Here is a 16,222-nt window from a genome sequence, read left to right as displayed (position 1 = left end):
TTTCCTAATAAGGTAAAGGCTTGGAGATAGTTTTCTTTCTTGCTTTTTGAATAGAGAAAACATTCCTTTTTAAAAAATTTATTTATTTATTTATTTATTTATTTTTAGAGAGAGGAGAAGGGAGGAAGAAAGAAGGGGAGAGAAACATCAATGTGTGGTTGCCTCTCATGCACCCTCCACTGGGGACCTGGCCTGCAACCCAGGCACGTGCCCTGATTAGGAATCAAACCTGTGACCCTTTGGTTCACAGGCACCAGCATTCAATCCTTGAGCCATACCAGCCAGGGTGAGAAAACATTCCTTTTTAAAAAATTAATTAATTTCTGGCCTTTGGGAATAACACTATAAAATGCATGCAGTCCTCTGGTGGAATTTGGTACAGTGTCAGCAGACATTGAATGGTGGGCCCAGGGCCTGATACTAGGAGTACAGAAAAGGTGGATCACATCTCTACCTTCAAGGAGCACCCAGGCATGCAAGGGAGACACTTAAGTAAACAGACAGTCCCTATATAGTGCCGAGTCCTGTGAAAGCACAGAGGACAAGATCCTAACCTAACTTGCTAGGAAAGAGCTAGATGCACCTTCCCAGAAGAAGTGACCCCTGGACTCTATGGTGAAAAATGAGTAAGAATTTAAGAGGCTGGGAAAGGGCATTGCAGGCAGAGGAGCTGCATGTTCCAAAGGCACAGAGGTGTCAGAGGTAAGTGTGAGGAACCTTAGGTATGGCGTAGGGGAAAATGGAGAGAAAGGCAGGGGCAGGTTGGGAGAGACTCACATAACACTGAGTTTGGATTTTATCATGAAGGCAATGAGGAGCCATTGAATGTACCTCCCAGGGAGTCTTATACCACGAGAAGACCTTGGAGGTCAGAGTCTAGCACTTCATTTTACGGATGTGGAAACTGAGGCCAAGGAAGGGGAAGTGACTTCCTTATGGCCCCCCCAGGTAGTTAGTGGCTAATAGCGTACGTCTTTCTACAGACCCAGTGGTGCCTGGGGAGTAGGGCAGGGGGAGCCTTCACCATCAAATTGCAGTGTTGACCTTGTGGAGGCAGATTCTCACAGGAACATTTGAACAAGGATTTATCAGGGGGACTGCATGGTTGGGGCTAATGACCTTAGCATGCCTTTTTGCATATTATGTCCTTTAAAGGAAAGGTCATTGCTACTTAGAAATGCTCTTTGGCTATTTTTAGGCTCTGTGGTAGGGGGAATTAGTGGAATTCCTAAGGTCAGCTCCAGCTGTTTTTCTCCAAAAGACCAGCTGAATTTTTTATGAGACTTGCTCATTAGGGCTTTTACCCTTCTGTGAGGCATTGTACCGAATCCCAAGCCAGCGTGTCCTGGGAAATCTGTAAGAGAACTAGAGTTCGGAGAAAACTAAACTGGGGTTGAGATGGTTGTTGCCCTTTTTAATGTTAAGTGCTAAGTGATGTTAAGTGCTGTCTTAGATGTGTTGGTCCTTCTGGATTACAGCTACTACCTTGCGCAATGATTGGATTTTAAAGATTCAGGATGTCATCTATGGAAAGAGGCTGGCAAGATGCCTGAGCAGGGGCAGTGCTGATGATGTGGTAGTTACCCTGAGTGGCACCTTGCGTTCAGGAATATCATCACCTCAGAACACTCTACAGGTAGCAAGTTCAGACATTCCTTAGGATTCCTGTGAGGGGAGCTTGCCTGTGGTTATTTGGCATCTCCAATTACAACACTACTGTCTATTGTGTTTTGGGGATTGTAGAAAGGCAGGTAAAGTGAAAGCATTCTTCGTATCTTTTAGAATGCCCGATGAACCTTTTCTCCTGTTCAATCCAAGGGTGTCTGCTGGGAGCTCATGCTGTGTGGGGAAGGTGAATGGATAAAACTAATTGTATAAATATAGCATTTTGCCATTTGTAAAAATGTCTTTCCATGTATGGTCTCATTGACCTCCCTGTAGTGATTCAGCAAGGAGGGTGGACAGTGGTAAGTCCCAATTTTAGAAATGAGGAAACTGAGGCTCAGGTAAGTGCTGTGTTCATGGTCACCAAGCTAGTAAGTGAGTGACAAGATTTCAAACCAGACCTTGACTTTAAATCTCATGATGACGCCAGCTAGATTGAGGGGACAAAGGGCCATGTTCCCGCGTTAGCGTAAAAGCGGTTTGAGGCACGCCTTTAAAGGAAGGTAACTCTGCTGCAAACCCAGCAAGGAATGCCGCAGCATCTCCAGCATGGGACGTCTAAACGTAAGGGAGTAAAAGGGAACTTTGTTCCCCCAGCTCCGGAACAACAGCTGTTTTCTGAGCTAGGACTCAGTGACATTAAAATAACAATGTGTAACTTATGCTAATGAAAACAATACCCATTTCTTGTTGGTGGGGATGAATAGCAGCTTAGGGGCATTAAGCAAAGAGAGTGGGTCTTACAAAGTTTCCATCCTGGGAATGCTGTCGAACACTGACAGCATTTCTCCCCGCTCTCTGGAGTGGAGAAAAAGGAGGCCATCCTTACTCTATACAGAACAGGAAGCCTGAAGAGGGGCTCCCGACAGTTCAGTGACTTATTCGGTATTTAAAAGATTTTTTCATTACTGTGTGCAAGGTACTGTGTGGGCACAAAAATGAAGTGGACATGAATCCTTCCCTTACAGAGTCTTGAGGTAGAATTTGATGTGTATGTAAGTTACTATAATGTTCGTGTAATTATGGAATATTTATTATATTGAGCACCTATGTAGGAACTTTAATCTTCTCAACAACCTGGCAAGATAGATATAATGCGCATTTTACAGATAAGAAGCCTGAGGCTCAGAGAAGCTAAGTAACTAGCACTTTGTACTCGGGTCTCTCTGGCTCTGCGGCCTGTGCTCTTTCCTACTTCAGATGAGGGTGTGCAGACGCGGGCTCCGAAGGCTCAGTGAAAGAAGTACCGGGAGTTACTGACAGCTGGCGGAAAGAATATTTGTGAGGAGAAAGGGGGCTGCATGGAGGAGGTGTCCTGTACGCTGTGATTTGAGTGGCAGGTAAGGTTTGGGTGTGCACAATGTAAGAGAAAGACATTCTGGGCAGAGAGAACAGCAAGAACAAAGGTCTGGCAATGACAGCACAGAGGTGCTATTGAGTGGTTTGGCTGGAGTTCTCGGGGTAGGAATGTTGGATAGGAAGCTTGGAACCAGCAGGATGTCAATACTAGAATAAGGAATTTGGACTTACTCTGCCATCAGAGAAGAGCTCGGCGAGGTTTTTAAGTCAGAGTATGGCAGAGTTAAAGAGGGGCTTTGGAGTACTGTGTGCATCCAGCTGGACTGTGTACAGTAGACAGAAGTGAGGGAGAACCAGGAATGCAAGAAGCCATGTTCAGAGACCGTTACTAAATGAGAGGTAGAAAAGGAGAGAAAGGGTTGAACTGGAGGGAGGTTGCAGAGATTCAATCAACTGAACCTGGCAACTGATGTGCTACAGGGCAAGGAGAGGAAAGCATGGCACCTTGCTCTCGCTTATGAGGATGTATTTCATCAACAGAGCTCCAGGCAACAAGCTGGGAATTCAAAGATGAATAAGGCACATTATCTGTCCTCCGACTGTGTATTGGTTTCCTTTTATTGCTGTAACAAGTGACCACAAACTTAGTGACATGAAAGAACACAAATGTATTATCTTACAGTTCTGGAGGTCAGAAGTCTGAAACGGGTCTCACAGGATGAAATCTAGGAGTTGGAGGAACTGAGTTCCTGCTGGAGGCTGGAGGGGAGAATCGCTTTCCTCACCTTTTCCAGCTAGCAGAGGCTGCATGCCTTCCTTGGCTCATGGCCCCTTCCTCCGTCTTCAAAGCACGTCACTCTAACTGCCTTCATCCCCTCCATCTCCTCTCTCTCCTTCAGATTATCCTTCTTAGAAGGACCTGTGATTACACTGAGCCAAGCTAGATAATCCAGGAAAATCTCCCAATACAAGATTCTTTTATTTTTTAATTGAATTTATTGGGGCGATATTGGTTAATAAAATTACATAGGTTTCAAGTATATAATTCCATAATGCATCATCTGTATATTGTATTGTTTGTTCACCATCCATGGTCAAGTCTCTTTCTTTCACCACTTATCCTCCTTTACCCTCTTCTACCTCCCTCCACCCCCTTCCCCTCTTGTAATCATCACACTATTGTCTGTCTGTGACGGTGTTTTTTTTTTCTTGTTTAATCCCTTCACCTTTTTCACCCAGCCCCCCAATCTCCTCCCATCTGACAACTGTCAGTGTGTTTTCTGTACCTATGAAGTCTGTTTCTATTTTGTTTATTTTGTTCATTGGATTCCACATATAAGTGAAATCAGATGGTACTTGTCTTTCTCTGACTGGCTTATTTCACTTAGCATAATACTCTCCATGTCCATCTATGCTGTCCCAAAAGGTAAGATTTCTTTCTTTTTTATGGCTGAGTAGTAATCCACTGTGTAAATATACCACAGCATTTTTATCCACTCATGTACTCATGGACACTTGGGCTGCTTCCAGATCTTGGCTACTGTAAATAACACTGCAGTGACCATAGGGGTGCACATATTCTTTTGAATTAGTATTTCAAGTTTCTTTGGATATGTTCTCAGAAGTGAAATTGCTGGATCAAAGGCAGTTCCATTTTTAATTTTTTGTGGTAACTCCATACTGCTTTCCACATTGGCTGCACCAGTCTGCATTCCCACCAACAGTGCACGAGGGTTCTGTTTTCTGCACATCCTCTCCAGCACGTTTGTTGACTTAGTGATGATAGCCATTCTGACGGATGTGCGGTGTTAGGTCATTGTGGTTTTAATTTGCATTTCTCTGATGATTAGTGATGTTGAGCATCTTTACATATGTCTGTTGGCCATCTGCATGTCCTCTTTGGAGAAGAGTCTATTCAGAGCCTCTGCCCATATTTTAATTGGATTGTTTGGTTTTTTTGGTGTTCAGTTTTATAAGTTCTTTGTGAATTTTGGATAGTAACTCCCTATCAGATATATCACTGGTGAACATGTTCTCCCATTCAGTGGGTTCTCTTTTCATTTTGTTATGGTTTCCTTTGCTGTGCAAACCCATCACATTTGTAAAGTCCCGTTTCCACGTAGTACCCTATTCACAAGTTCCTGGAGTTAGGATGTGGGCATCTTTGGAGTACCATTATTCTGCCTACCACAGGGAGTTAACAAATACTGTACATCTATGGAAGACAACTTACCAAGCTTTTAGTCCCACTCTTGTCATCTCTATTGGCTTTTCCTCTAGCTGTTGAATTGTCTTGGTTTTTCCCTTCTAATATCTGTTTTTCTTTCCTTTGTTCAATAAATGAGGCACTGGCTATATGCCAGGTACCTTGCCAGGTGCTGGGATCACAGGGATGCTAAGGCACCTCTATGCCCACCACCAGAGGGAGCAGAATTGGATGAGGGCTATTAATGTTGAACCAGAGACCATGATGTCAAACTCTTGACTTTTGATTTTTCTAAAGCTGAGGTCTAGGCCTAAGATGAGAAGATTTAGAAGAATTCTTGGTGGTTTAAAAATGGGAACCTCTCTACTGCCAAACTGCCAACATCAAATTTAGAAGATTTTTTTTCTTTTATCTCCTTAAAGGCCTGGTGGGAAGGATAGAGGAGCGCTGGCAGAAACTTAAGATTTTGACTCCTTGAGATGGGTGGGAGGTTGAAGATGGGAGAGAGTGCAATGAGGAAAACAGGAACAGCAGCCGCAGTAGCGTTCCAACCTGAGGCAGCATGGGAAGGGGACCCAGTCAGTGAAATGCTGGCGGGGCACTGCCACCGGGCATTTATGGAGCACATGCTGTGTCCCACACCATTTTATTCACAGCCTAATGGCATCCTCCTCCTCACAGCAACCCTGCGAAGTGCTGCCCACGTGGTACAGACCAAGAAACAAATTCAGAGTCCTTAGGGGAACTACCAAAGACTAATAAAAGATGAATCCCCTTCTGATTATTGGCTCCAAAACCATTGTGTTCTAGTCATCACAGTACTTGGATGTCATAGGCATTCTTCACCTACATCAGTATCAAAATGTGTCTCTTTAGAAGATGGAGAGGAGTAAGGAGGGAGGACCTTGCACATGGTAGCATCTTGATGTATCTTTGGGATAATTAATGTCCTGGCCAGAGGGATTTGAGTATGTCTGGGACTAGTGAGGCAAGTGAGGCAAGTGAGGCACCCAGGACACAAAATCTGTGGAGACAAGGACATGCGAGGGCTGACACTGCACAGGTGGTACCCTGAGAGTGGGTGTCTCCTTAAAGTTTGTGCTCGAGGTGCCTCACTTTTAAGGAGGCCTCACCCTCAGGGTGCCGCAGGTGTGGGTGCTGTGCTCATACAACCCTGCCTTATGCCCTTTGTGCCCTCATACCCTGCTTGCCTCGCCCCTAGGTCCTGGATTCAAGCAGGAGCCAGAGAGGAGAGGACCATTGGTTCAGTGACTGCAATGCTGGCTGCCAGTTAACAATCACCTAGGCAGTTTAAGAAAAATTCCAGGTAGGGTCTGACCCCAGACCAGTTAAATCAAAATAGCTGTGGGGAGATGGAGGGTGAAGAGACCCAGCATGGATATTTTTAAAAAGCTTTTCAGGTGATGCTAATGTAGTGAGGTTTGGGAAACCCTAAGTTAGTACATTTGGAGAGAGTCCCTCACTTTCAGGCCAGATAGGAATGTACATGTTTGCATAAAAATGAGACTTTATGTAGTCCTTTAAAAGTCTGAGTTGGGGATTGCTACAGTTCAGTTAACTTTATGATCCTGGGTTTAATTCCAGCATGGTTAATAAATCAGTTGGTTCCTCTACTCCTGTCCTCTGAATTTAAAACCTAGAAAAAAATTAAATCTAGAATTCATCTGTAATGCCTGCTGGTATCACTGTGCTGGTTTCAGGGTTTACCATGAAATGCAGCCCAACCCATTCATTAGCCCATTTGCAAACCCTTATTGAGGCTGAAATTGTATATGTCCTGGGAGATAAAGATGGTGTCCTCTGGGTGTCCCGGCTCTCACATTAGGTAGCTGTGTGACTTTAAGCAGTTGGTCTAACTCCTCTGCGCCTTGGCTTCCTCATCTGCACAAAGAACTAGTTATGACTGATTCAGCTGCTACTTCAGTCTTGTGTTGGCTCATTACAGCTAGAAAACAAATGAACACGCTGAACTGTACAAATTGCTGTGCTCCTTAACCAGTCGTCAACCATTTCTGACCTGTTGGGATCCTTTGTAGCTGTGATTCCCCAAAGCTGGCCAAACAGCTGCGTCATGTGGGAACACTTCAGAAAATGCAAATTCCTGGGTCTCAGCCCTGAAGATTTGGACTCAGTAGGACTTGAACAATCAGTGTCTGGGAATCTGCTGCTCATCAGCCAGAGCTGGATACAGGCAGTAACAAATACAAGTAAAGTGAGAGATCTCCCAGTTCCGATATCACTATAGACTTTATAGTTGACACAGACCCTATTTCTCCCAGGAAGCCTTTCCGGGCCCCCTGAGACTACATTAGGCCTCCCCACTGCCCCCCACCCGCAGGTTGAGAGTTTTATAGCATGAAGCTCTACTGCTTTGTAGGACTTCTTGGGCCTGTTCAACATCTGCCCTCCTCCTTTCCAGAAGACAAGGTCTGAGGGCAGAGACTGTGCACTGTCAGAGCGTTTGGGAAACACCACTTACCCTCTTCGGCACTGAGATCTGGGGCTGTGGATATTGCCATTCCAAGGGGAGAGGAAGCGTCTGTCTGGTGGTGTGACCTTCGGGAGGCTGCTGGTGCTTCCCAAGCTGGGAAACCAGCGTGAGCCCACAGGTATGCTGGCTCCCGCAGCAGCTCCCAGTGCTGTCTGGGGACCCTCGTTTATTCGTCTTCCAGCTCCTTCTCGAAGTGTTCGTTATCAGAGGTAAACCATCCCTTGTGTAGATCGTCATCTGTTTTTAGAAGTGATTTGAGTTTTCAGCCTGAGCGTGAAGTTTAAAATGAATTTTTAGCTGTCCATTCGCCCAGCTCCTTTTTTTCTTCACTGTTTTTATCTTTTGGTTAAAAACCATGAAAATATAGACTAAAAGAGTGGTCCTGGCACATTAATCAAGCCTGGAAAATGTGAAAAGTTCAGGTTCCAATCTTCTCGGCAGTTTTGGCCCCTCAGGGTCAGACCTCAGGTACTGTTCCCCCTTTTTACCCTGTAGCTTTAGTTTCTAGTCTTCTTTTTGAACATCTTTGCGGTTTCACAGCCCAACGCTCTTGGCTAGAAGGCCCACTTGCATCTCTGATTCAGCCTCCAGGTCCACTGCATTTCCTCTCTTTCCTAAATCCCCGTGGCCCCAACACTAGGTTTGTGCCTCCTTTGTCAGGACTTAACATAGAACTTATATGAGGGTTAGTTGTGTATAATGCTATCTTCTTCATATGGCCCATTATCTTGCCCTTGGTTGAGGCTTGGTTGAAATATTTAATTCCTATGGATACCATAAGTCTAAAGTTGAGGCCTAAGAATGGCAAAAACAAGCTTTTCAGAAACCTAAGGACATCATCTTTAGGTTCGAATATGGGATTAAGGGGGAGGGGAGTTGTCACACATAAGTAGTCTCTTCTGTCTCCCGGTCTGAGATTGCCAGGGCAGTCTGTGGGAGACATTAGCGGTGCCCCCATCAGCCTGGAGTCGGAGGAGTTGAATGCAGTGGAAAAATGGCTTTCACCTTTGGAAGAACCCTCACAAACGTGAAAGCTTTGTGTCTTGAAGTTGCCTTCGGTTTTGACATTTCATTTGTTCCTTTACAGAAAAAAAACAAGCAAACAACAAAAAAACCCAGAAACACTGGATAACAAACTTCTTTCCTATTCCACTACATTCTGTCATTGATTCACTTCTTCATATGTTCAATTCATTTTATTTCTTCACTCAACTCACTCCTTTTTGAGAGGCTACCTTGAGCCGGTCACCAGACAAGGAATTACTCTTCCCCCCGAGAAGCCCCATTTAGGCAGCACATTAGGTTGAATCATCTGTGTGTTTTAAACAGAGTGGTGAAAGCTCTGACCACGCAGAGGCCGGGACGTGTTCGTGTAGCGCTGTTTCCTGACAGTGCTGTGGACAAAGTCTGCTGTTCGCGTGAACACGTTTTCACGTAAGCACATAACAAAACATTCTGATTGACTTAAACATGTAAAGCAGGGTTTTTTAGTAATAGTCTCTGGTTCCAGGGATCTCTACCATTCTACGAGGCTAATGGGCATGTGTATAAACACCTGCCTGTTGACACAGGTATCCTTTTCCCTCTGTCCCATGCTTGTCCTTTTCCCCCCATGGCTGTCCATGAAAAAACCCAAAGGGCCCAATCATTTTCCTATTCCTGACAGGTTGTGCACAGAAGAGTGTGCCGTGCTTTGAGGGCCCAGGACTGACGGTCATAGGAAATGACAAAGAAGGAAGGAGCAGAAGGAGGAACAGCAGGGTGAAAGAACTGGCCTGGGAATCAGGAAACCTAGGGTGCTATTCTCATCTTTGTCTCTAACTAGCTGTGTGAGCTCTCTGAGAATAAGGGGGCTGGTGATGTAGTGAAGGTTAAAACCAGTGGCTTTAGAATCTCATAGCCCTGCGTTGAAATCACGTCCTGGTTGAGCAACTGTAGACAAGTTATTGAACTCTGCAAGCCCAGTGTTGTCTGCATGGTGTGAAGAATAGCTGCTTTACTGGGTGGTCAGAGGGATTCACTGAGGTTATATGTGTAAAGTACTTAGCACCATCTGCTCATTTTTTAGCCCAGAGAAAAATGACCAAGATCATGAGAGGATTAGAATACATCATGTGAGGGACAGCTGAAGGAAAGAGGAAGTTCATGTTAACCCTCAACAAAAGAGGCATGAAAGCTTTCGTCTTTTAAATGGTGTGTGAAGAGGGTGGCAGGGCAAATTGGAGGCAAAGGGTGGAAATTGCAGGCAAGTTCAACCAAATGCAGACTAAGCCTGAGCAGTGGAGCAGCCCACCAGGGGATCTTGCTGCTTTGGGCACGATGTCCTGGCAGTGTGGCCTCTGGTCTGGTGACCGCCAGTCCAGTACGTACGCTGTGGGGAGACCTTTCTGCTGGGAGGGAGATGAGCAAACATTTTCTGATCGACTCACCCCACTCTTTCCTTCCTAGGCTTTTCCTGAACTCTTTGTGGGTTATTCCATTTATCCTTTGATCCAAAGCTTTTGGTTTTATGTGTGATAGATCACCCCTGGTGGGTGATCTTAATTAAACAGGCCTCTTAATTAATAAGGCCTGTTTTTGTCTAGCGCCAGTCTCCCCAACCCCACCCCAACTCAAGCATCTTTGTCCCTGCTCTCCTTGTGCCTCCCAGGCTTTTCTTTCACGGCGTCCTTCCTGATGTCATGGGACTGTCAGAACAATTTGCCTCCCTTCTGAAAACCTCATCATGTGAGAGTCACAACTTACTCGTGTTTTCCTCCCCTTCCTTGGGGTCTGCAGGCTTCAGTACAACAGCAGCCAGCAGGCCCCTCCTCACCACAGAAGGAGTTGGGGAACAGATACTTTTGTTAACCAGGCTCTAACCTGCGTTGGGTCAGGCAGGATGATTGGGATTGGAGCCACAAGCCTAGCTCTTCTCTTTGCTGCCATCAAAAGCAAGGGCCAACTTGCTTTTGGGGCCTTGGTTTCTTTCTCCAGGTTAACTTCTGGACAGTTGATAGGAAAAGCATGGGCTTCATCGATGTGGCACAGCAGGGCTGACGCGTGGAGGCTGAACTAAGCACACCCTGCATTTGGAACCCGCAAACTGCCCCTGTGTGCTGCTGCTGCAGCCGCTGCCCAGTCCTTGTTTGTCCCTGATGGTGTCCTCCTGCAGTCTCACCAGAGCTTCACAGTAACTTCCATAAGGAGGGAAAGTAGGACCGAACAGACTCATTATATAGGTGACAGAACTGAGAGCACACTGTCACGCGGAGGACCTGGGGCTGGAACTTGATGAATAATGTGGACCCGATTTTTCAGTTATGGGCCTTAGAGCCAAGTGCGTGTGAAGGGGACCTGTGTTCACGTGGTAAATACTTGAGTGTGTAGCAGGAGCCAGGAGCCAGGCACAGTGGCAGATGCTGGGGATACAGAGCACTCAAAGGCCCAGGCCTTGCTCGTAAGCTAGTAAGGGACAAGGCAAGTAGACAGGGATTTGAGACAGTGTGAGCTGCCCTCGCTGAGGATGTCAGTTGCTAATGGAACACACTGGGGGGACCCCTGACCTGGCCTTGAAGGTTAGGGGAGGCTTCTGGGATGTAAGTGACATTTAACTTGAGATTCGAGTGGTACCAGCTCAACAAAGGATATTTCAGGAAAAGGAGCAGCATATGCCTGGGCCAGAAGGCAAAAGGAACTGACCAAGCTCAGTGTGGCCAGGGCCTGGGGAGAGGAGCTTGGAGGAGAAAACAGGCGCTAATTTCCGCAGAGTCCTACAGGCTGTGGTGAGGACTTGGGGTGACTTTGTTTGTTTGTTTGTTCTTTTAGAAAAATCACTCAGCAGCACTCAGGGGAGTGGCGGGAGGGAGGGCTGAACCTAAGGAGAACATTTTGTTCAAGTGGGAGCTACTCCTTCTGTGAACGCATTAGGAATCCCTATGGCCAAAATGTGTCCCACCCAATTTTTGCACTGAGGTTGTCCCCATGCTGACCGCCAGCTGTGGGCCAGTGATTCTTTGATGTTAAGCAGAGAATGAGGGTCCAGAGCCAGACAGAAGACTTTTGTTCTGCTTCCTCAGTTTGAAAAATCTGTGTGGAGGGGAGAATTAGATGAGATGTGAGCATTGGGGTGGCTTATGCTGACAAAGCCACTAGTAAATGCCAGCCCCACAAAACACAAGCTTGGTGGCAGACACCTCCCTGAGACTTGAACTCCTCATTTGGAAAACACTGGTAACAAAACACCTTCCTAGATCTTGTGAGGAGCCTACGAGATGATATATGTAAAGTGCCAGGCACATAGGAGGTACCCAGTAAATATTCTCTTTTTTTTCCTGCCTTTCCTAATGCTGCTTCATCTCAGAGAAAAAGTCAGAAATCTTATAGCCCTTACAAAGCCTCATACAGGCCCAGTAAGGTAGCTCAGTTGGTTAGAGCATCGTTCCAATATGACAAAGTTGTGGGTTCAATCCCTGGGCAGGGCACATACAGGAATCAACCAATGACCCTGGCTGGTGTGGCTCAGTGGATTGAGTGCTGGCCTGCAAACTGAAAAGTTGCTATTTTGATTCCCAGTCAGGGCACATGCCTGGGTTGCAGGCCAGGTCCCCAGTTGGGGATGCGCAAGAGGGAACCACACATTGATGTTTCTCTCCCTCTCTTCCTTCCTCCCTTCCCCTCTCTCTAAAAATAAATACAATCTTAAAAAAAAAAAAGAATCAACCAATGAATGCATAAATTAATGAAACAACAGATCGGTATTTTTCTCTCTCTGTCTCTCCCTCCCTCCCTCCCTATTCCTCTCTCTCTAAAATCAATCAATAAAAAAACCAAGCCTAATGCAGTCTGGTCTATTTCCTTTCTGACCTGCTCTATCCTACCCTCCGCCTGGCACACTCTGATGGTTCAGCACTGGCCGCCTCGCTGTTTCTTGACCAGCAGACACACTCCCACCTCAGGAACCTCTGATATCTGCGTGGCTTGTCTCCTCACCCCTGTCAAGTTTTTGTTCAAACACCGTTTTCTCACTGAGTTCCACCCTAAACTCTTTGAAACTCCAACTCCCTCCCCCCAACCCTTATAATTTCCTTCCCAGCTTTGTTTTCCTCTATGGCCCTTTTCATCTTCTAACAGGTTACATAATTCATTTATTTAGTGTGATTTTCAAAATTTATTTTTTATTATTGAGTTTGAACATTGTCTCCTTCAACTAGCAGGTAAGCTCCACAAAAGACTGGAAGTTTATTTCTGTCTTATTTATAGCCGTATCTTTAGTGCTGAGAACAGTGCCAGGCACAAAAGGCTCTCAATAAACGTTTGTTGAGTGGATGAAATGTTCAGTTGGCTCCCAGGATACATAGCACCCAGAATATTGGGAGTTGGGGGAGCACCTGGTATTGAAAAGTCTTAACAGCCACCTGAGGGCTCCCTGCCATCTGATGGGGTGTGTCTCCTGGCTACTCAATTAGGAGTTGAGGGTCCCAGACCTTCACTCCTTTGTCTGTAAAATGAGGATATTGCCCTTTGTCTCATTTACAGTTTATCTTTAGGAAAAACTTTGAAACCTTAGAAGCTTTTCCACAGAAGCACTGCTTTGCTTCTGGTTCTACCTGAAGGTGTGGAAACCAGCATTTCCCCCCTTAGCAGCCCTGCCAGTTACCACTGCGGGACAACCTAAGTGTTTCTTCTCTTTTGTTCTCTTCCTGTCCCCCTCATTGAACTTCAAAACAACCTCTCACTGGACCATATGGCAGTGTAATGCCTCACTGGGGACATGGTTCCCGGAATGTGGCTTGAATCTATTTCCTTCCCAGACTTTGAGATCTAAGGAAGTTACTGTGCATGAAAGAAAGCGACTGTGCATGAGAGAATTGAAATAGCTGTCCCCTGTGAAGTCGTGTGTTTGGATTAGGTCCATTCATTCGTTTACTTACTCACTTGTTTATTCATCCAGAGACTCACAGTCAAATGGGAGAGACTAAAGGCAGATAAATAATTACATCAGTGGAGGTATCTAGATGGAGGAAAAAGTTTTAGTAAAGTCAAGTTTCTGCTACGGAAATACTATATTGCAACCACAAACTTTCGTGGCTTTCAACAACAAATATTTATTCCTTGTATCTGCAGGTCAGTGGGGGTGACCTGCTTCAGGTGGGTCAGGTTCTAGTCAGTCCTTATATCCCTCTTTCTGGGACCAGACTGCAGAGGCCGTGGCTACCTGGGCAAGCTCTCCTGTGGCACGTGCAGCAGCATAAGAAGCCAAGCCAAACCACACAGGGCACATCCGCAGCCTATGCTTACATCACCGTTGTAACATTCCATTGGCCACAGTAAGTCACAGGCCAACCCTAGCATGAGGAAGGGAGGGATGAATACTCTGCTCACTCTAGTGGCGATGTGGTTGTTTGGTTCTTTTTCAGGGAGCAGATGAAGAGTTAGGAGCAATAAGCAAATCACCTACATCATTTAACTCTGGCTGTGGAAGGTAGGGGAGGCTTCCTGGGAGTGGAGACTTTCGTCTTGAAAGATGAGTAGTTTTGAAGATGAACAAGCAGGCAAATGCATGCAAAATGTTACAAAAGAGAATGAAGTACTGTCTTAATAAGACTACTGTCTTATTAAGTAGTTGAAGTAGTCTTTGTTGGAGTAGTCTCTGTAGGCATTTTGTAAAGAGAAACAGGAAAATAAAACAAAGGTCTTCATGTACCTGTCCATGAAGGCCAAACTCTGTGGGGGAGATAGGAAACGTAATTGAAAAGAGAAAAGGAAAATACGTGTGTACAACCAAGTACACTCTTATTCAGTTGGATGAATTCACTCTTATTCAGTGAATTCAGAAAGGAAGCTAGAATATATTTTTAGTAGCTATTTTTGGTACAGGAAGCAAGGTATATACTGTTCTATATTCATTATTTTATTTAGTCCTTACAACCCGTGAGGGATGTGGTACTGTCGAATAAGTACAGATGAGAAAACTGAGCCTCAGGGTGGGAGGTGACTTGCATAATGGTTCACAGCCAGTACATGGCAGAGGGAGTACACTCCCCAGTAGTTCTTTGTTGCCCAAAGAATGTATTCATAAAATTTCTCACTAGTGTACACACTCCGTTTTACTTTTAAGTGAGGCTACTTTAAAATTTCCTAAACTCCTGCTTTTTAGTATCTATTGTATATGCCGCAGTACACTTATGAAAAGGGCCCCTGACCTGGAGCTGATGATCTCTGAAGTCCTGCCCGGTTGCGTCATTCTTCAGGTCTGCCCTTCTCATTGCACGTGGGTTTAAGATGCCTCAGAGAAAACAGGGTTCTTTCCCATTGTCCCCATTTAAAGTGCTCACTTTGCATGATGGAGTGTTTTGAAATTCTGCCTCTTTCTTTTCCCTGGTTTATGTCCACACACCAGTAAGTGTTCTTTCTCCTCAGAAATGAAGGGAGACAAGCTTGATGAGTTGCTCTAGGCCCTGCAGGAGTTAGAGGTGGGACTAGGGGAAGAATAACAATTCCCACTGTTTTTTGCAAAGTACGTTGACCTGATACTAGCTCCCCTGTCCTTCCGGAGCACAGGTGTAATCCGCTGTGACATTCCTACTCATGAAGTGAGCGTGGGTGAATTATTTGTAATTTCTTACCCACAGTCACTTGACAACTTGAATCACATCTCCCCAGCCTTGCCGACTTTTACCGTGACTTTTTAGCCTAGTGTCCCGTGAGTTTGAGAACCAGCTTCTTTTTGAAAACATACCTTTCCTCAGTGGATTGGTAAACACTGACAGGCATGTGTGTGTGCTCTCTATGTTGGCGGTCTGGAATTGAGTCGAAGCGTGTTTCATGACCCATTTGCCATTTGCTCAAGAAGCCAGCAGAACTGGTTTCCCGATCTCAGAGACCGTCTCCCATGGTCCGTTTTCCTCCCAGGCATGTTTTAAATCTTGTAATAAATAGCAATGCTTGTAGGAATTACCTCTCACTGCTGTTTACTATCTCACATTTCCCCAGGTAGGTGATGCTCAGATGCTGCTCACTCCCCTCGAGCTGGTGACGAGGACCGAAGGAGAATCAACTGTGTCTAAGACTGGCCCAGAGAAGGCGTGTGAGTGGAAATGTGGCTGTAGGAACAAGTGACCTGGCTGGCAAGGAATGCAGCTTCCTTATGAGAACCTCTTCTCCACGTCGCCCTGCAGACCTCTCCTGCCTCATGGGAAAGGCCACTTAGGAGTTTGCAATTGGCCACCTAAAACTTTTGCTGAGCCAAAACAAGACTTTTGCTGCAGAACTGAACAAGATATTATCTCATTTGACTTTTGCATCTTTTAATCATCCGGGCTACAGTCAGAGTTGTTTAGCTTTAAGAACCTCAAGCCAGATTTGTTACTATTATTTTTGCGTACACCTTTCAAAATGATCGACTTAAGCTTCCTGACAGAGGAGGAGCAAGAGACCATCATGGAGGTTCTGCAGCGGGATGCCGCCCTGAAGAGGGTTGAAGAAGAGAGAGTCAGGTATGGACCTGGAGGTCCCTGGCGTGGGGGAGGGAGGGCCAGTCTGTAAGAAAATGAGACACA

General features: G+C 45.6%; 1 protein-coding gene across 19 annotated transcripts in view; it reads left to right on the top strand.

Moving 5' to 3' along the window:
* SYTL2 (synaptotagmin like 2) overlaps nucleotides 1-16,222 on the top strand; it is a 103,269-nt gene that overhangs the window by 29,521 nt on the left and 57,526 nt on the right. For 18 of the 19 annotated variants that reach the window (XM_053924137.2, XM_053924139.2, XM_053924140.2 and 15 more), the window contains one exon: nucleotides 15,657-16,159. In XM_053924137.2, coding sequence (XP_053780112.1) covers nucleotides 16,059-16,159 — 101 coding nt within the window. In that variant the 5' untranslated portion in view covers nucleotides 15,657-16,058. Of the gene's footprint in view, nucleotides 1-13,787; nucleotides 13,991-15,656; nucleotides 16,160-16,222 lie in introns of those variants that run through there. The other variant, XM_045181839.2, reaches the window with a different exon arrangement.

This window comes from Desmodus rotundus, chromosome 5 (assembly GCF_022682495.2).
Source record: "Desmodus rotundus isolate HL8 chromosome 5, HLdesRot8A.1, whole genome shotgun sequence".
In the NCBI taxonomy this organism is placed as follows: Eukaryota; Metazoa; Chordata; class Mammalia; order Chiroptera; family Phyllostomidae; genus Desmodus; species Desmodus rotundus.
The sequence above is the reverse complement of the archived record's forward strand: the minus strand, read 5'-3'. Positions and strand labels throughout refer to the sequence as shown.